At 44.0% G+C, this 21673-nt stretch overlaps 1 protein-coding gene across 8 annotated transcripts in view; it reads right to left on the reverse strand.

Moving 5' to 3' along the window:
* Window positions 1-21673, reverse strand: part of ARVCF (ARVCF, delta catenin family member) — a 238021-nt gene that overhangs the window by 54696 nt on the left and 161652 nt on the right. For all 8 annotated transcript variants that reach the window (XM_027652025.1, XM_027652023.1, XM_027652027.1 and 5 more), the window contains 3 exons: window positions 20145-20752; window positions 12689-13188; window positions 5632-5815 (listed from right to left, as the gene is read on the reverse strand). In XM_027652025.1, the coding sequence (XP_027507826.1) occupies window positions 5632-5815; window positions 12689-13188; window positions 20145-20752 (1292 nt within the window). The remainder of the gene's footprint in view (window positions 1-5631; window positions 5816-12688; window positions 13189-20144; window positions 20753-21673) is intronic.

Raw genomic sequence — 21673 nt, forward strand, 5'->3', positions numbered from 1 at the left:
GTCTCACTGTATGGGAAGAAAGGACAGGCACACCAGTCTCACTGATACACTCACTGAAGCTGTTTCCAGGGTGCAAAGACAGATCTTTTCTGGCCAAACAAGAGCACACGTTGCTTGACAAACCTCCTGTCCCTCCCTGTGCCTCACAGACACACACCCCCTGCCACAACAGCAGGTGCTGTGTGGGTGTGGGACACACACACTGTGGTCACAAAGACAGGAGGACTCAAGGAACACATCACTGCCATTGTTACCCATGACTGAAGCAAGTCATATCTGCAGGACAAGATGCACATGCAGGCAGCACAATGCTCTCTGCCCTCCTTAGAAAGAAAGGCTTAAGACATTCTCATTAAAAAATTCTATTTGACACATCCTAAGTATTAATGATTTACCATCAAGTTCTTGCAGTCGTCTTTCCTCTGAAGTACCTAAGAGGAGCCTGCAGACACTTAAACATCATTTCTCAGCCTGGTGCAGTTCTGTTTCTGGCTCTGAATCCCCGGAGTCTTTATCTCACGCTTACCAGACCTCTTAGGCTTTGATTCCATGGGAGTAAACTCTTAATTTATACCTACAGGAATTGCTTATTCCCAGTTAATGTCTCTAGGATCAACCCTTTCAGAATCCTTGAACTGCTGGTATTTACCAGCTTCAGGGGAAGGCACAAACAGAGGTGCCAGTCCCACATTAAAGACAGGAAAGGGAAGATCAGTGACTGAAGTCCAGATCCACTCAGAAGCCTGAGTCTCAAAACCAGAAGGAGAGATGGCCATTAAAAATTAGACCACAGAAAGGTTTCCACCATTAATCTTGCCTGTAATTATGTCAGTGCAGTCGCAGAACAGCAAATAAATCCACACTTCTCAGGTCTCGTGTTCCAGTTCCAGCCACCAGGTTGTCCCTTCCCTTCTCAGGAGCTGGTGTTGGACAAGCTGTTCTGTGCAATCCTGAGCTGAAGAATACCTGTTTTCTGGGCAAGTCAGGTGGGTGCAGTTTGTTTGTGTTCACACAGCACGGCCAGGGCTCTGAACCCTGAGGCTGTTTGTGAATGTGGATTTCTGTGTACTTGGAGAACTGACAAGAAATGCTGCAGCTACAGATGGTACCCCTGGAAAAAAGGAGCACTTTGCATCTGTTTGCTATGCAAATTAATTCATTTAACATTTGTTGACAGCAGGTCAGTTTAGCACAGGAATGAGGCAAGAAAGTTGGCAATTTAGGAACTAAGTTCTACTCTGTCCTCTTCAGAAGTGAAAAAATCCAAGGGAGAATTAAAAGTAATTAGGCAGAAAACAGCAATTAAGCCTAGACTGAATTTAATTTTTAAACCATTAAAATCCTTGCAGCTTCCAGAGAACTAGGAATCATGGTGGGTATCTCCACAGAAAACAGAAAAGGTGATGTGACTTCAGCAGTGCTCTGACCCACAGACCCAGCACTTCCCTTGGAAAGCAGGGAAACACCTGAGGAGAACCCTGGGGACTTGGTGAAGGTCTCTGGCCCTGCCTGGGTGCACATGAGCCACAGCTCCATCTCTCCCCCAAGAACTCAGCTCATACTCTTCTCCCAAAGCACCTCAATGGTTGGGTCAAAGCTGTAGAAAGGGTCACAAACTGGTTTTGTTAAGATGCACCAAACCATTACATTATTTCAACTGCAGTACAATTTGAAGACAAATGCTTCTGGACTGCAAACCCCAGTAGGGACTCAGGAGTTTAAAGACTACAAAAAAAGGACAGTTAACTAGAACAGACATTCTACACATACCTAGAAGAATAAAATGCAATGTGAAGACATAAAACCTGTAAATGCAATGAAGGAACATTTGTGCATATTTAATGATCCTCCTAGCACCAAATGTCTTCCTTACTTCTTCCCCAGTCCTACTTTTTCATAACCAAAAATTCACTTTGCTTTGTTTTTTACTGTTCCTTTCCATACTTCTATCATACATGTTTCTTTTATCAGCTTCAACAGAATGTAAGAATACCTCTATTTTAGAGAATTACACCCAAGGTAGAATCCCTCACAAGGCTCATGACCATTTTCAGTAGTAAAATGATTATGGATACTGCAGATTCATTCATCATATTGGGTCTGCCCCTAGAAACAAAACACAGCAGTGCAACAAAGCATCTTTTTCCTGATCTCAGGATGAGAATGGAGACAAAATTACCATCACCTGCATTGGCTTATGAAATCTTGGTAAAGATTACAGGAAAAGCATCCAAAACATTTCATTACCAGACCATCCTTTGCAAATTGGATGTGTTGCCAAGCTTGCAATGAGGAATACAGCATTCCCAAAACATTTATTTGAGCAGAGCTTTTAGCAAGTCAAGTACAGAGTGAGATGGCAGAGAGAACCCACGAGTCACATTCCAGATGAAGCCAGGACTCAAAAGATCCCTACCATGGACACTGTCATGCAAAAAGGCTTAACTTCAGAAGGAGCCCTTCAAGTAAAAACTGTCTCCAAAGTCAATACAGACTTTAACCAGCTGCCTCTTCTCCCTCTGATTCTCCCTGTGTGTTTATGTGGAGTTACCTGTGGCAGCTTGGAATGGACCTGCCAAGGATCCCAGGTAATCCCAGAGTTCAGTAACATGGCAAAAGAGAGAGCACATGAATGGCCTTCCTGATGATACACACTGCACAGCTCCTCTGATTTCCAAATGACCAGAGGTCCAGTGTCACTCAGCCATGCCCAGACAAAGGCAGCTCAGACAGGTCCAGTCCTGAGGCCACACAAGGAAAATCAGCCTCGAGCATCCCCGAGGGACCGGTGTTCCTTCAGACATGGGTAACTCAGGCTGTACAAAGGCAGGAACTGCCCTGGCTCTGGCCAAGGGGCAGAGGGTATGGATCATGCCTCTCATCCTCTCATCAGGTTCATTCCCAGCTCTGGTGCAGTTCAGATCTCTGCTCAGGTACCGGCCCCAATTACTGACCCTGCTGCAGAAACCTCCCTGCACCCCCCCATTCCTGCTGCAGCTCTGGGCTGTCATTCCAGCTGCTCATCCATCCCAGGCACTTGAGCCAAGGGGACCATGAGGATACAATTCACCTGCACACCAACCAGGACCTGAACCCCAGAGTGAGGAGAGAGAGACACTTACAGACTACACAGAGCAAAAACAGTACTGCTGACAGCAGAGGACTGGAAAGTGGGATGGATCAGGTCTTGAAGCAGAGATAAAGGTAAATAATTGTAATGTGGGGTTTGGGTTTTTTTTAATTACTTGTTTTTAATCACTTTGAAATAAGGGTTTCCATGGCTCCACATTATCAAAGGAGAGACCCAGATTAAGAACAAAGTAAAGATGAGTAAGCAGTGTTTAAAAAAAAAAGGGAAGCAATAATTAACTGGCAGTTCACGCTGTGAATCACTGAGTTTGAAACAAACTCGCCCACATCTGTTGATAAACTTCATTAACTGAAAAAATGATCCTGAAAGGAACACCATCCTGCATGCATAATGCCTGTCTGCTGCTTAGATACCTGAACTGCAAGGGCACCCAAAACCTCAGGAGCTCAGAGAGTCTCTGTTGTTTGGGAAGACAACACAGCCCACACCTGAGGCTCGCTTCCAAAGGGGATCAGGGAGGCTGGCACACTACCAGGAGGACTAACCTCCCAATTAAATATCAAACTGGGGAACAGGCTGCAGTCTGCAATAAGCTCCATTCATGGAAAACTGGATTTCTAAGAGCAGCTACTGTGTCAGTGAGAGAAGTGTAGGCAAAGGGGTTTTCAACACTGACGTCTGTCACACAGATGGCTGCAACAATTTATTCTCTGCTGGTGTTAACCAGCACATCTTGCTGCTGCTTTTAAGGATAAGCTGCAGAGGATTTCAACAAACAATGCAAAATTATTTCCAACAGTTTTAATGTTAATTACTTTTGCTATGTCCATTTACATGCCCAGATCTGGAAGTGCCCTACAAAAGGTATGTGATATTCAGGAAGCAGAATCAGCTGGAAGACAGCTCCTACCCACCTGCTCCTGCATCTGTCCTGTCCTGGACTCACTCATCTCACTCAAGTCCCCTGTACCAACAGCACTCATAATTCACTGGCTGCTGTCCTGATGTGTTTTAAGTGCATCAGGACCACTTTTAAACATCAGAAGTTCAAATTCTCTAACATATCTCATTCCTACTATGCTCCACACCCCTCTTCATTAACTTTAGAAATACACTGTCCAAAGGGGCAAAAGCTTTTGTGTTTCCTGTAAAACCAGTGCCTTACTGTTAAATAAAAAAAAAAACCCAAAACCCCACAACCAATCAACAAAGCCAAAGATATCCTGGAATGCAGAAGTTCAGGTGGATCCACATACTAATAAAATTTTATGATGTGGATTAGGCTAGTCTACTAATGATGAATTTATTGTCTACACTTACTGGAGAATCTCACATTCATTGGGATAATCCTTTTATTCCCCTACCATGACTAATTTCCTCTTGCAGAACACCGTTAGAAAATGAGACACTGGTAAGTAAAACCCTCCCATGTCTGGAGCCTGCTTAACGGACCTCAGCTTCCACTGGGACTGCAAATAATTTCAGTAATGGGCCCTTTCAGAACACTTTTCATTACTTTCTGCATTTGTGAAGTTACTCAGGGGAATAGTTATTGCAATTTAGAGACCACAAGCACAAGAAACAGAAATGAACCAACTTCTGAAGCTGCATTAATCAGCAGAACTCTGACAGAAGTGCACTTGAGAGCAACAGCAGGTACGATGCCAAAACCTTATTAGTTTTGTTCAAACTAATTGACTTCATCACAAAGCTGAAGAATCTAAACTGGGCATCACTGCTTCATCTCCAAAGTGAAATGAGAGACAACACTGTTCAGGGAACACTGGTTCTTCCAAGGTTTTCAGACTCCTCCTCACCCCAGCTTCCAGCAGGTACTGTGCTGCTCTCCAGGTGCTTTCAGAAATGCAAATACAGTATCTAACAAGAAAAGGCTCCTTTGCAAGGAAAAGTAGAAGGAATATCCAGTAGTCAGTAGTTCTAATTTCCCATAGGTCCTAAGTATTTCAAGGTCTGTGTAATTCCAGGAAAATACTTCCCTTACAACTGCAAAAAATGCCTTTTCATAGGAAAGGACCTAAAACTCAAGGAGGGAGTTATCTGAAAACACAGTTTTCAAATAAATAAAACCAGCACCATCAAGGGAAGCAGGAAAGGTACTAAAAGTTCATAGAAACAGCCACTGACCCCACTGGAGTGAGTGTCATTGGGATTCCCAGCACCTGCAGCACAGTTCACATTGCAAAGTGCCTTTTGTGTCCTCAGCTTGGTGGTTTAACCTCACCTGGTCACCTCCAATGTGTTCTACAGTGCCCTCCATGAACCCTCTGCCCCTCACCTGGACACACAACCTGCTCCTCACACCGACCCCACTGCACAGACCCCCCTGGTGAGTCCTACAAGAGAGTCTGTGGCAGGCAAACCCCCCCCGGCACTGCTGCTGCGGCACTGGAACGGGGATATCCCTGCAAAAACAAGGACATGGGATCCTTCCCTTCTGATCCGACTCCTGTCAATGAAATGCAGCCCCAGAGCCGGTGCCCAGGTGCCCAGTGCCAGGTGCCCAGTGCCAGGTGTCTCACCGTAAGCAGCCCGAGGTGTTCTTGAACACAGTCGTCCACTCGGCGTCGCGCGGCTTCGAGTCCTCGTTGGGCTCGCTCTCCCAGCCCGAGTGGGGGATGATCACCTCGTTGGTCAGCGTCTGCAGCCCGTGGTTGATGATGACCATCTTCAGGGGCTCGTAGGAGGACAAGTTCCACAGGGTGCCTGCAGGAGAAACAGTGATTATTAAATAACAAAAGAATAACAACTAAAAACCTCTGGATTAAACAGGATCACTGAATTCACAGGGAATCGCTCAAAGGTTAAAGCACAAAACTAAACAAAAAGGCAAAACAACTTGGTGAGGAGCCAGACCAGCACTAGCTTAGGGAAAATGCCACAGCTGCTGAAATAGAACCTTTCAAAAGCATGGATACATTTTTATCAAGACACGAATATTGTTGAACTCATCAAGCCCTACAAACAGAGTACATAAAAGCGATGTGCTATTGCAGATTAATAGAATTTTTCTGCTATACACAAATTTTGTAACACTTTAAAGTCTAGCTATGCCACAAGTAAAAATTCATCCAGTACAGCAGACAAATATATTGAGCAAGTCCTGAGAGGGATGAATTTCTGGAGGATCATTGATCTTATGCTTATCTTCTGCACAACATAATATTTCATTCAAGTCTCCTCTCTGTTATTTACTTTCACATTTTCCTGTCACAGGCAATATCTGTGTTCAAACCTCCTGGTGCCACAAGCATATGATTCCTTGAAGAAGCTGAAAACCAAAACTCCTCTGTCTTTTCATTTTTACCTCAATTATGAGGCAAAGCAGACAGAAGTCAAACATCAAAACCAGCATAATGGAACAACAGCTTTACAACTACAAAGTACCCTGTGTTAGGTAAGTGATACAGCTTCCCAGCAGACCTGTACCAGTGTCCTGACAGAACTCCTCATTAGAGTGGGACTAAACCAGAACATTCACTTCAGAGACAATTTCTGCACAGCCCCAGCCTGGCACCATCTGAGAACTGTCAGTAACAACACTTGCAGGCAGCCAGACGCACACTTCTGCTCTCCAAGGAGAAGTGTGAGGACTAGCAGAATTTCAGAGACACAAATGGAAAAGTTGGATTCCACAGAACACGCAGGAAATCCTTCCTCAGCAGATACAACATTAACCTGAGGCTCCCTGTGTCACTACAACCATGAATTTGTGCATATTCCAGAGCAAACTGAGCCCTGCACCTCCTCTCACACCTTCCCAGCACAACACCAGAACAACAAAGGTGTGGCCTTTGGGTTCAACCTCCTGAAGCTTTAAAACCCACCAGTTTTGAGGCAAATCTGTCTTGTCTCCCATCCAAAGTGAGTTACAAAACCCAGGCACCTGTTCAGACTTGGGATTCCATATTAACTAATAAAGAAGCTTGGAGGCAGACAGAATGAACACCAGAATGTTTCCTTCAGTCTTCTTCTAAAACCATACAAAAATAATGCCTTTTTGGCCTACTGCCCTTGCCATTCAGAGACAACACACTGTATGAGATTTTCATAACCTACTTTTTTAGCTTTAAAACAAGACTCTGTAGGTAAAATATGAATTAATTTTCTCTTTATACCCATTACAATAAATCACCATTTTGTTGCTGCAAAACACCAGTTGTTAGAGAATAAGAAAAAACCCAAAACCAAGCAGAAAAGGCTAATTGGCTCCATTCTGTTACTGAAGAAAGCCTCTACTTCTCATAATAAACTGTCTCAAAAACATAAATCATGCAAAAAATAAATGCAAGTCAATATTTATAATACGACTATAAAACCTGACGTGTAAGCTACCCCATTAATTTTAAATACTTCACTAGACATTCTTTAGTTATTAAATACCAATTCCTTAAGCATATCAGACTTACTGATATATAAATGATAACTACAATTAAATCCCTAAATGCATGGCTGGCTCAGGACTTCAACATTCAAATGCAAAATGTGAACAGCCAGCACTGAAGAAGATGGATAAACCCCAGGAAGTGATATAGGATAATCATCTCTGGAGCCAACCTAGATTGAAATAGAGAGCAGGGGGTGCAGAATTCCCTGGTTCTGGAGGGTTATGCCAGGGTTCCTTCACAGGACCATAAATGGAGCATTTGGTATTTGCAGTGGTTAAAAATTCAGGTTCAAGACTGACTTCAGGGGGAGAATATTCCACAAGAAAGACACAGAAAATAAACACACTGACAAGACATTTTTCTTATTCAAAATTATGAAATCAAGAACTCTAAATCCCAGCATCCTTTCAGCTCTAGAGAAAACAAATTCTGTGGAAGACACGGATAGTGACAGTCAGGGAACAAATTCAGATCAGGCTGTAGCATTCTGCAGCATAAGAAAAAATCCAAGTGAAAAAGAAAAATCCCTGTAAGTTTGACATCCATCTTTAAAAATCATTCCCTGCCTCTATTAGCATAACACACTAATGATCTAACAAGCTGCAAACGCTGTTTTTAAAACTCTAAGTTTAATCAATTCAAATGAATAGCACTCCAGAGAAGTCATGTCACTAACACAGCAGCACAAGGGAAATGAAGTTATCTCAATTTTCTGGGCTCTTTCACTGAAAGCATTGGCCTTTTGGACCACAGACTGTAGGAGTTTCAGGACTAGACAAGGATGAACTATTGCTTTTCAGATGATGATCACAGTCATGATATTTTATTCATAAATACTATTTGTAATATGCTCACCTATTTCCAACTACAACCAATATCCCTGAATTTTCAACATATTAACCAGGGACAACAGTTTTTATTTCAAAAGCACTGATTACTGTAAAAATTTATAACAAAATACTCTAAACATAACTCATGTAATATTAAGTGATTAGGGCTACAGCCTTAATTTCCTAAAACTCTGCCTCCTTGGAGTTGGGGAAAGATTTCTAAAGAAATTGTGCAGAATATACACATGCTATTCTGAAACCCAGGGGGAACCCTTATTTGGAAAAATCCAATGTCACCAAGAAACCAGAAGCCGTTCATTCCTTTCCTGTGGTCCACACTGGAGAGTTTATCACGTAGGAAAATAAAGCACTCTGCAGTATATTCCCTGAGCACCTGCTGCACGTTGGGCCTGAAGGCATTTGTTTGACAGACTCGTTGGGATGGAAGCCCCAAAGGCTGGAGCTCTGCACCCTCAGGGGGGCTCAGGTTGAGAACCTCAACATGGGAGCAGCCAACAGGATCCCAACACCCCGTGCCCGGGAATTCTGAGCCCGCTCATCCATCTGCCAGTCACCACTCAAGCATCACAGCAAAATATTTCATCTGCAGAGTATTTTGAAGGTCAATCATTTTTCAATTACAGACAATTTGGCAGCGGGAAAATCACGTCCTGCACCACTTAAAATCAGTGCAATGTCATTAAACAACAAAATTACTCCAATGTTCTCACGAAGAACAAAATTATTCATTAAAGTGACCAACTTCTGATTGCTTTTCAAAGAATGTAATAGAATTTTGGTCTTGCATATCTGATGGGAACATTTCCTCTACAAAAACCTTATCACTCAGGATAAAACTTTTGTAGCTTTCCCAATCAGAACAGATTTAATTCCTTATCACCCTAATCCTCATTTCTCTGTTTCTCAAGAAAATGATCCTCTGAGAGTTCAGCACTACAGCTGCAAGACTAGAAAGAGATGCAAGTAAGAAATTCATGGAATATTTCTCAACACAACTCCACTCATGATTTATTTATGGACACCCTAACAGTTAAATCAAGCTTTTCTCAATGCAATAGATGGGAAACATTTTGCAACTCCACACTTTAAAAAGAAAGAAAAGTGAGATCTGTGGTATTTTGTGAATGTATCTTGAGTTTTGAAGGTATTTTTTACACACTCCACAGATGAGGGACATCATGTTTTAGTGCTGTTTGCAGGTATATTGAGAACATCTGGTAAAACAAAGCTGGCACTAAGCAGAGAAGTTTTTCAGATTCTTCTAAACCCAGTGCTACCTGACAGAAAGAAGCTACAGACTGGCTTAGTCTGGCAGTAGTGGTGTGTAGTACACAGCCTGCTTCCAAAATTCCATGTCAATACTGTTGTCTAATTTGTGTTCTCCAAAAACAGATATCCTGGGGATGGGTCAAGTGAACACACTCCTGACCCAACAAGCCTCACCTGTTCAGCACTGAAATGACACATCTGATTCCTCCCTCACGCTCCCCTGATCTGCATCCACCTCTGAGCTGTTTGTAACACACTGGGGTGGCTTTTCCCCCCTCCAGGAATCCAGTGCCAGACCCAGCTGGAGGCAGATCCATCCTGCTCTGGACAGCTGTGGAGCTGCAGCAGAGCCCAAGCAAGGAGAGGCCACAGAGCTGGACTAAAGCCAAGGACTGACTCCAATTAGATGGGAATGGTGCTGTCTCTTGCCAGAAAACAGCCACTCCAAACAGTGTGTCCCACGTGCTGCCAGGGACCTCCTGTCCTGCAGGCAGGCAGTGTGCCACACCCAGAGAACCAAAACTGCAAGCCTGCAGTGCTCTTGAATTCAGACAACTGAATTATTTAAACTTCTTTAAGATACTTAAGTCTCTTTGGAAAGTAGGATTATTTTATCATTTATCCACATCTGGGACGAGCTGATGATTACTGTTCAGCTGTTGAAAAGCAGCCAGTATTGAGTTAAAGAAATATTAAACCACAGAAAAGTCAATGTGTCACAGTGAACTTCAATCTGTTAAAAGCAATAAACAAGCAAACTCTGGATGCTGTTGTGTTCCCTTCTCTTTTCATTGCATTGCTGGTGGAGTCCCCAGAGATTTCACTCCAGACAGAATGAAAAACTTTGGTGGCAAAGGCAGGCTTGGGTTTAACACTAGGGAAAAGCACCCAAGATAGGAAGCTGAGATTGCTTCCAGGAGAACAGCAGAACTGAGCTCGGAATTCCTGAGGCTGCACAACACAGGCCTTTTGTAGCAGCCCTGCCTGAACGCTCCCTCTGCACCTCAGGCTGGCTCTTGTTTCTCCCTCCTGACTTCTGGAGCTCATTTTACGAGTGGACAATTGCACATTATCAGCCAGAGCTTTGAACACGACTGCCAGTGCAGCAGCAGCAGCCACAGAGGCATTGCTGGGATACTCCTCTCCCGTGCTGCTGCTTGAATGGCTCACACCAGATCTGCTGAGATAGTTTTAGAGGTGCAATGAAAGCATTCCTGGTTAGGTGGAGATTAAATGCACATCATCTGTTACTGGACATCTGTTTAGGTTAATGCCCTTAGTATTCCTAGTGTTTTCCAGTAAGAGGAAATAAAGAGCTCTAAATAACAAAAAGCAAAGTGGAATAAAACTACTGCATTTAATTAGCAAGAACTACTGCCAAATAAAATGCATTTGAACTGTAAAGCTAATTAATCAACTGGAAATCAAAGCAATCGTCATTTATAGTGAAAAGGAAAAACATCCAGTTTGTTTTTGTCATCTCAGAAGTGACTGATTACCACTTAGCATTATAATGATATTCCTTCAGAGTAAATTATAGACTGGCTTCACCTTTCTTGAATATAAGGAAATAAATTTATTGCTTCTCAGTACTCCAGAAATGAGTTTTGATTAAACTAGAACAGTAGATAAACAGATATTCTTTATTTAAAAAAATAAATAAATTTCAGTCTGCCATCATACTAAATGAGCACAACAAATGGAATATAAATACTACCTGCAGAGTTCCCGTGTTACAAGGCAGAGCACAGCCAGCTCTCAAAGCACAGCCAGCATGTGCTACTTGGAGGTTCTCTGACAAGAGACAGCTCTCCTTTGCCAGCTCACTGGAAAAATATCCCTGCTAGTTTCAACACTATATATTTAGACCTAGTTTGCTAAATATCCTGTAATGGCTGGGGAAGAACAGATGGAACACCCAAGGCCACTGCTCATCTCAGAGAATTATGACTACCAGTAAAAACTTGGAGAGCTACTATAATTTTTTGCAGAGATTACAGAATTACTTCTAATGGCTTAATCCATGTTTGTAATAAGGTCTGCCTGCAGAATCCAACACTGATAAGGCAGTAAACAGTTTCAGCCCCAGACCCATTTTCACCCTCACAAGGTTTCTGAGAAATTCTATTCTGGCACTGAAAGTCATTGGAACTGCTCTGGTCTCCATCCAAACATCCCCTGTGGCTGCTGAGAAGAGAAAGGGAAATCCATTTCACTCCTCATGATTTATGGGAGACTGAAGAACAATATCTTTCTCCTTACTTTATGAGCTGACATACTTTTCCACCCTTTTCCACTTAATGGCTGAACTTTGAAACTTGGCATATACTTTATTACTCTTTTTGGACAACGTCCAAGACTAAGTTCAAATAAAAACAGGTTAAATAATGGAGTTATAAGTGTTTGAAAACTCCCTGCAAAGTGTGCATGAATTCAGTAACCTAAAACGTAATTCTCCATTTTCCCATCATTGCAACAAACCAACCCCCATCCAGAGCATCTCAAAAGCAGGCCCTACACTCCCCAAAATCTGAGTTTTCCAGCCCAGAAGTGCTGCAACTTTATATACAGCCTGAGAGTCCCCAGCAGCAGGCTGGAAGTGTTCCTGAGGAGACTGACTGTTCCATAAATATGAAAGAGCAGGGACATAGCAGCAGGACTGTTTTGTAAGAGATTAACAAGGAAAGATTTAGATTAGCATATCTTACCTCATGATTACACCACGCTGAGGGCAAGTGCACTACAAATTACCTGCCAATGAAGCTGCTATAACTCATTTAGGCTCCAGTAACTCAACCCCACGCAGCTGCATGCTACATCCAAGAAAGCATCATCCATCTCTCAGCAGCCAGGAAAGCCAAGTGCCCCACATGCACAGACAATCTCAATCCTCTCCTGACAGCCACGTGTGCCTTCGGTGCTCCCGCACCGCGGACGTGGTGCAGCTGAGGAAACAGCTGCAGCCAGGGAGCTAAATTCCCCCTCAATGCTCTCATCTCCAGAGATTCTGGCTCCTGAGCTGGAAGGACTGTTCTAAAGACTAATTCATTAAAGACAACACAGACACCGACCTGTAATTAGCTCTCTGACTTCCATGTCGTTTGTTTTTCGCAGCAGTCTGATCAGTGCGGGGATCCCATCACAGTTCTTTATGGCCACTTTGTTCTCGTTGTCCTTCCCGTAGGAGATGTTCCGGAGAGCCCCGCAGGCCTTGCGGTGCACCTCAGGCTTGGGATGGTCCAGCAGGCCCACCAGGATGGGGATCCCCTTGAGGTGCCTGACGTCCTTCTTGATCTTGTCGTTCTCGTAGCACAGGTGCTGCAGGTAGGCCGCGGCGTTGGACTTGACGGGGTCGATGGGGTGGCTGAGCATGGCGATGACCTCGGGCAGGTCGGGGTCCCTCCAGCGGGGGTCCTTGCGGATGCTGTCGATGGAGGGGGAGCGCTTGCCCAGGCGGTCGATGCTGGCCATGCTGCCCCGCTCGGGCTGGGCCAGCGGCGCCGCGTAGCCGCCGTGCAGGTACGGGATCCTCTCCTCCACCATCTCCGGCTCCATGGGGTCCTCGTAGCCCCTGCGAGAAACAACGGCCCCAGATAAAGGAAGGGGGGAAAGAAAGGAAAAAGGCACATTTCAACAGCTGTAACTCTGAGGCAGCACAGTGATTTCAGCCGTGAGCAAACCTTTCAGTATCACAAACATCATCAGGGGCAGCGTGTTTACAATTTCCAATAATTTATTTGTAGTAACTTGAAAATTAACCATAGTGGAGTTCTCGGCAGTGATGGGACTCCAGCACAGTGTTTGTTTGGCTGGCAATGAAACGATGACAGGAACTGCAAGCCATCAAACAGATTGCTTTCATTTTGGTCACTTAGCAAAACAATTACAGCGGAGCTGGATTACATTCAGTAGGAAACACTGATCTTCATTAATGCTGCTACTTCTGAAACAAACCAAACTCTAATTAAAGGCATTCAAGGTCTGGGCAGAGACCACAGACACTTTTCAGCACATGTGAGAAGTTCCAGTACACTTCAGTGTTGATGCTCACATCAGTGTACTCCAACACTCTTCTTAATCAATGTTACCATAAACCAACTTCTCAGGTGTAACTTTTTGTCAAACCAGCAGCACCCTTTTACCTTACTGGTTTTTCCTGGACGGGTTCATTACTGTCCCAGTATTGCCATTCTCACAGTCAAGCAAGTGGTTTTAACTGCTACAAAATGATTCTTAAAATCTTTCATCTGAAGCACTAAGTGATGTTATTGAACCATTTCTGATGTCATGCTCAAGCACAGACTACCAGAACTCAGAAAGAAAATGGAGCGTGCTGTTATCCCAAAGGGACTGCTAATTAAACCAGGCTCTGGGGAGAGGAGCAACCGGAGGTGGAGGCTGAACTTAGCCTTGAACAATTAACGTTTTTAATGTTAAAAGTGCCTCTCTTGACTTTAAGTTGCTTTAATTGCTGTTCTAGACCATAAACTGAATGAAAGGATACAAATGGGCAAGTATCCAAACCCCAGAACGAATCTGAAGAAATCCTTTTATCAATGCAGTATTTGTGTATGTATAATTCAGTAGTTGCTCTACACAGTAATTTACACTGCCTGGACAGTCCTATTTTCTGTTAGAGTACAAAGCTGTTTCCATCGTTCCAAGAAGAAAGAAACAACATTGAAAAGATTTACTTTTATGCATGTGCACAGGGCAGAAGGATTAACAAAACTTTTTAGCTACTCCTCAAGCAAAATTCTATTTTCACAAATGCAAATTTGTGATAACCACCATTAAAACTAAAACAAAATCTCATTTCTCAAATTCATCCTCATGTTAAGAGTTCTTATTGATTGCACAAAAGAAAAGTAGCAGAAGATTAATTTTAATAATTGCCCTCTGCACAGCTGTTGCTTTCTGGACTTGGTAACCTGCAATTCAGCATGTCTCAGTCCTGTGAGCTGCCACAAGATAACTGTGCACCACCTCAATTACACCTGCACAATTAAGTCTCTCTGTTCCTCTCATCTGTGCAAATACACAAAGATAATTACTGTCTTGGGATGCAGTTTGTTTGCTTTATTTCCATAAAGCCCTCCAAACAGAACCACACAGATGGGCCCATCTTCCTCACTCTGTTTCCTCTTCCTGTGCCACACGAAACTCCTTGGTTTCATTACATTTGCCAAAATAAAACTTCAGTTAGGACTTTAAATTGCAATGCTGTCATGACAGAAGAGAGAGCACCACATAACATGGTGCTGGTGTTTTCATACAGCCCCATCCCTACATGAACCATTCACCTCTAACTGTTCCTGCCAACCCCAACCTGCTGCTGCTGGACCATCTCCTCAGAGAAAAAAGAGATCGCACATCTAACACCCCCATCTCAGCACACAAAGACAGCTACTTTGAAACAAGACAGCAGCTCTCAAGTACCTGTAGAGAAAGGATGAATTCAAAAAACACAACTGCTGAAGGAAGCCCACACAGGTCAGGTCCAACACACCTGTGAGGATGAAACAGTGTCAAGAGCCGCTGGTTAATGCACCGTAACAAAACTCCACGACTGCACAAGGCAGCAAAGAAAACACCTGAACACTTGACCCTTGAAGACCCCAATCATTATCTAGAAACTCTGAGATCCTGGTATGACTTAAGAGCTGCACAAGAAAGCCCAGTGAGGGCAATTATCACATCAATTCAGAGTCACATGACTGAACACAGATCAAGGCTGAAGAAGGTTAAAAAAAAAACAGGGGGAAAAACCCAACCAAACAAAACCAACCACAAACAAACCATACTGCAATTAAAGAAAAAGAATGCTGAAATATTCAAAGCTTCCCCTTGTATAATATCAGTTTTGCCACTGTTGAACAGCATTGAAGGGAAGGAGTTTACCAAAACAGATCGTCTGAAAGGAGCAAAACAACTGCTGAGGCAGCACAAGGCAGAAGTACCACAGACCCCCACGTCCTCTCCTGGAGCAGGGGCTCCAAGGACAGGAAGGGTGGACTGGCCAACAGAGAAGTCAAAAGCACATGTCTATCAGGGAGTTAAACACAACACCCTGAGCACCAACACATTTACACACAAGGAGAGTAAAGAAATCATCTTTTTGAGTCAGACTGGTGCAGGCCAAACACCACTTTTCACTTTCAGCAGCAGCTGTGCTGGGAAGGAAAAGCCACGATGCAGAACAGGAGCAACAAGAGCTGCAGCAGATCCAGTCGTTGGTTCTCAGGAGGCCAAGAGCTCTTTACTCCCGGGACTGAGGAGTCTGGTACTGTGCCAGACTGGCTGACTGCAGGCAGCTTGCCTTCCATCTGTCTGAGCCAGGCAGCTGAGTTCTCAGGATGGCACGGGTCTCACTAATCACCTGTCTCAGGGCACTGATCAAAACGTATTCCAGCACAGATAAAAACGGGGAAAGAGCTTGTGCATTTATCATCTTCCTCGTGGCTTCAACACAGGCACATCTGAGTAAACAGGTGAGGGATTTAAACATTTAATCCTCAACAATTTATACAGTATGTGTTACATTCCCCACAGTTTGCAGCTGGCGTCTGCTTTGGATAAAAGACCAGAAAGGCCTGAGAGTTCAGTTGGGAACTTTGTGCCAAACACTGAAGAGGAAACGTGAAGACCCTGCAAGACTGAGGTTCTGCTTTTGCCAGGCTCTGTCCCCTGAGAGGAGACACAAGAGGATCCAAAATGGGAGTGAATCCTCTGCTGAGACAAGTCTGAATTATGGAACACATGGTTAAAACACCAAAATCCACTGGACTGGAACCACCTAAAAACTGCCAAGGGCTGAGCTGACTCAGGTCACCTCCTGCCACACTGAACTGCCACACCAGCCTTCTGCCACCAGAGAGGAACAGACTGAGAGCAAATTCACCTAAGGCAGAGGCTCAGAAAAAACCCAGGTATTTTTCAAAATGTCCACGGTGTTTGCTTTGCCCTGTTCTGCCCAGGTATGTCCACAGCTCCTGGCCCATAATGGCCCATCCCAGTGCTGCCCACACACACTTGGAATGAGTGGGCTTAGGACAGAAGTGCTGACTGACAGTTTACCTACAAATACAGGCCTTTATATCTGGGATTCCAAAAAAGACATCAGAAGGAGACTGACATGAACGTAACTCCAGTATTCTCACACTGTCTATACACAACACAAACAGGAAAGACCTACTGTTGTAGTTATTTAATCGAAAATCTGGCCCATTTCATGGTAATAATAATTTGGACCATGAAATGACCACGAAATGTAGTTTCAGTCTCTTAGATCAGGTTTCTGACATGGAAAATTTAACAGCAGAAAAGTGTTTTGTTGTTGATTTAGTCAACATAAAAAATTTATATCCTGTCCAGTCTGGAACAGTAACACTGGCAATAGCTGCTCCAGAGTCTGCAAGTGCAAACTGCAGTGATCCACTCTGGAAAGGAATTACCACAGAGGCAAGGAAAAGCTGAACAGAAGATAATTTAAATAAACAAGATGAATTATGACTTAGCATTTTTTCCCAGTTCATCTGTGTTAACTTCAATTTAATAATCAAGAAATATTCAAATAATAGTAGGGATGCCCTTTGCAAATAAAAGATATCCAGTACTTCCTGTTTCTCTTTCGAAAAGGACTGTATGGAACAGATCTAGCAACACTGGAAGACTGCTATAGCAAAACACCTCCTAATATAATAAATGCAACCCATCAAATGAAGAAAAAAAGGTAATAAACCCAATTAAAGATGTGTAATTACCCTCATAAGTAAACTTGAGTAGTATTAAATCAGTATTATACACCCCAAATGCCTTTCTCTCCCTCAATTTATTATGCAGCCTGACTTACACCAAACCAGAGCACAGGCTGAGAGAAAGAACATTAAGTACCAGGTACTCTTGCAGAAATTAATATATCTCACATCAGAGACTCAGTATAAAAGAAAACAAGAAAGAAACCCAGGCACAAGCACAGAAGAGCCAACAGAGGGAATATCTGTCTTTGTGCATTTCTCTGGATTTGTAGATGTTTGTGAGGAGGCACATTTTTCCCCAACTGAAAACTAAACATAAGTAGCTTATGAGGCTGGTGATGACAGAGGGGAAGTGCAATAGGTGTTTATTTATCTCTGTGATCCAATGGAGCAGCCAAGGCATGGGAAGAACAATCTGTGCTTGTCATCCCCCTGAGCAGGATCCCCCCAGACACAGCTGTCTCCTCCTCTCACAGGGAGTCCCACTCACTGCCACCGACTCAGAGGAGAAACCTGCACTCAGTCCCCTCACCCAGAACAGCTCCAGCCTGGGAACTCACAGGAAAGGTTCTTCTTCTGCCTTTAAACCATTAACAAATGGGGCAGCAGCTACTGGGAAGGAAAGGAGAGAGAACTCAGCGGGTGGGTCAGCGCGAGAATTCCATCTGTGACACGATGAGGTGCCCAAGCTGAGAGCTGGTGCAGTGCAGAACATCTACCAGGGCTGTTCCTAAACCTGCTCTGCACACACAAACTTTGGAAACCAGAAATGCCACCGATTTATCACATTCAGTCAATCATTTTCACAGGAATAACTTACTTTAAAAAAAACTAGAGAGGAATAATAAGTTAGTAATTACCCTCATCCAGTACAAAGCACTATTTGTAGTCTTCAGTTTCTTGCAGATCAGTAGCATATCTGAAATGCAGGTTTATTGAATTGTTCAAGTATTTCTTTGAAATGTCAAAAAGTAACTACTTATGAAGAGGCCCTCATAGAATCTTCTTATGTTCTCAACAGCTAAAGTTTGCTGCCACAGTCAGGCTAATTATTTGTCAAAGCCTCTTGATCATATTAAATATGAGGAAAAAAACACAACAAAAGAAATGTAATAGAAAAATTGTGAATTGGTCCTATCCAAAGTGCAACAATAAATCAAAGGGATGTTGAAAAACACCAAAAAACTTTTAAAATGCAAATGAGTAGGTTCTAAGAATACTTTTAATTATTCATCTTGCATACAGTTTGAAAAATTTTAATAAAAATTTAAAATCATTGATACCTGACTGTTTTTAAATGAGAAATGTAAACTTGTTTAGTGGCAGAGGAGCACCAATTCAAGTCTGATAGATTGCTCAGTATTTTGGCACCCACTGGGTGCAGATGTTCCCTTCAGCCCCGTAAAACACAGATGTGGTTCCACTGGTGGCAAAGCTTGCAAGGTCAAAGACATCCCAGGGGGACTGAAAGGCTGCTCTGGGAGATACCCTGACACCTTTGCACTGTGTTTTTGCCTTCTTTTTTTTTTTCTTTTTTAAATATAGAGACAACTTCCAAGTGTTTGATTCTGTTTAGCTTTAAAATGAACGTCTGGACACAGGAAGGAAGATAAAGCTATGAAAGCACGAATGAGGCAACACCTCCAAGCACGAGCACTCCAGGAGAGCAGAAAGGCCTCCACAGCCCCACTGACCACCACGGCCAACCCAGCAAAGCCTCAGGGCAGAAGGGTTAAGTCTGAAGACTGTCTACACACACAGAGCAAGTGGATCCAGACCCTCTTTACAGCTCTGGCAACTGCTCTAAATTAAAAGGAAAAGAATGAGAACTAAATCTATATCAAAACATGAACCACGAGGACATGACTTCATGCAGGCACAGGTAGAATTTGTACACCCCTTGGAAAACAAAGCATTACAAGTTTTTCAGGTCCATACAAGATGACTTTTGGCTGAGTAACACGACTCTTTCCCTGAGCTTGTGGGGTCTTGGATTCTTTTCCTCAAATGCAGGAGCAGATATCTGTGAACCCAGCATAAACAACTAATATCAAAAAACATGGCATAAAATAGAACATCCCCTAGAAACTGGGCTGAACCAGAAGTAATTTGTGACTCATCACTTTAGTTACATTAAATGCAACACAGATACTCTTATCTCGTCTTTATAGAGGCACAGGACAAAAAAAAAGATCTGTGAGGTTCTGCACAACCTGGTCATGCAGTGAGGGTGTGTGGTTAGCACAGGATCAGGGGCTGAGGCTGCCCAACACCTCCCAAGACAGCCTTAACACAGCAAGGCACCCCTTCAGCAGCAGGTATCAGCTCGTCTGCAAGCCCAGCCAGCTGTTCATCATTTTTGTTTCACACATATGCACACAGCCACACCTGCCAGAAGTCTCACAGATCACAAATCCCTCTTTTCACCTTGCTAGTGTGGGATGGCTCCAGGACAACACAATGCAGTCACAAGTCTTTTTTAAGAAAAGAAAAAAATTAACTTAGTCCCCTTGTACAAGATTGTCCTTTTTCCTAAAATCAACCTGAACTAAGCAGCCCAGAAACACAGTGAGAGGGTTCCTGAGCCCTACTCTCACTCTCTTTTGTACTTCATGTGTGTTTTGCAGTCATTTATGGGCTAATGATACGGGCAACTTGTTTTTCTGTCACATAACTCCAGAACTTACCAGATCAGTAACACTTTGAACGCACGTGATCGAATAAGCCAAACAGCTGCAGGTTAGCACTGCGAGGAACAAAGGGGTTTTACCTTCCTTTGTGAGGTCTCCCTCTCTCTGGCACACCTGCAGACGTCCTCCTGTTCACAGTGGAGTAATCAGGATCCAGTTCATAGCCTTCATCATCCACTCCCAGGCTGCGGTTGTCGTCCTCCAGTCCGTAGGGCTCCGGCTGGAAGCGCTCGGGCTGGGAGCGGTTCAGGTCAGCGCTGCTGCCCACGGGCACCTGAGGCTGGGCCACGGGACCGTAGTTGTCCCTCCTGCTCGGCAAAGTGAAGCTGCCATCGTCGGGCCGGTAGGCGCTCCCCGGCACGTAGGCGTAGCGGGGCCGGTAGCCGACGCCGCGGGACAAGCTGCCGTAGCTGTCGGAGAGGTCCCCGTAGCCGTCGTGGCCGAGGTACGGGCGGTACTGGCCCTCGTGGCTCTCGGGGTAGGAGTCGTTGTAGCTGTTGTAGGACCTGGTGAGCGTGGAGGAGGCCTGGGGGGTGATGTAGCGCTCGCCGTTCTTGAGGTACCTCCTGTCGATGGAGTCCGTGTAGCTGCCCATGGGCGACGAGCCGTCCATGGCGGGCAGCCCGTCCGGGCCCAGCGGCACCTGGCGCACCGTCCTGGTGGTGACCGTCTTGACCATTTTGGTGACCTGGGAAGAGGCAGGGAGGACACGTGTTAACCCTTGCTGCACCACGTGATGAGACACACGGGGAGCTGAAGAGTGAAACGGGGAGGGCACCACAGAGCAACCACAGTGAGGTGCCACTGAACGGAGCACCGGGGCACTCGTGGGCTCACCTGTCAGCTTTCGGATTGAAGAGTGGACAAATATTTCTAATAAAGGCTAAAAGACACATTCTAGAGCCAGAGCTAAGTGCACTCTGGGCTCTTTCTACCACATCAAAATCACTGCAGACATGTGACAGCGCGTGGAAGCAGCGCAAAGTCATTACAGCATTCCAACTTACCCAAAATGTTTTCAGGAGACATCTGTCCTAGAGAAGACTTTATGATGCTGAGGAGCCACAGCCTGTCCTCCCACAATTAGCATAAATATCACAACACATTCTCTAGTTTGACAGAAATAAAGTTACATGCTCCTACCCGATCTGGATCAAGTTTGCACCACTGTGTAACTGGATGGAGCTCAAATCTGGCAGCAGCATTTAGGAAACCCTGATCTCAAACAGAAAAGTTTTGGGCTTCAAGATTCTGGACAACAAACGTGCTTTCTCCTTTAAGATATGCTGACATCCAAGAATCACCATACAAGCCCAACAGGTAGTTGTTGTCATTCCTTTGTTTTGGTGACTAACATATTTGCAATAGTTAACCCCACAGTGTTTTTGCAACTGGAACCACCTGGGAAAACTTATTGGGCTGGACAAGATTGTTTAAAACATTAAAGAAAAATCTGCCCACAAATACATCTTTATGTTTTCTTCCATAAATCACATTTCATTTCAACAGAGAACTGACAAAAACTGGTTAAGTGTCCAGAGGGCCTCTGTGTTCAGGGTTTTTTGCTAAAGGGTAAGGACAGACCCCTCAAGACTTTGCAAGAACGTTC

The sequence above is a fragment of the Corapipo altera genome, unplaced genomic scaffold, assembly GCF_003945725.1.
Source record: "Corapipo altera isolate COAL_440 unplaced genomic scaffold, ASM394572v1 67, whole genome shotgun sequence".
NCBI lineage: Eukaryota > Metazoa > Chordata > Aves > Passeriformes > Pipridae > Corapipo > Corapipo altera.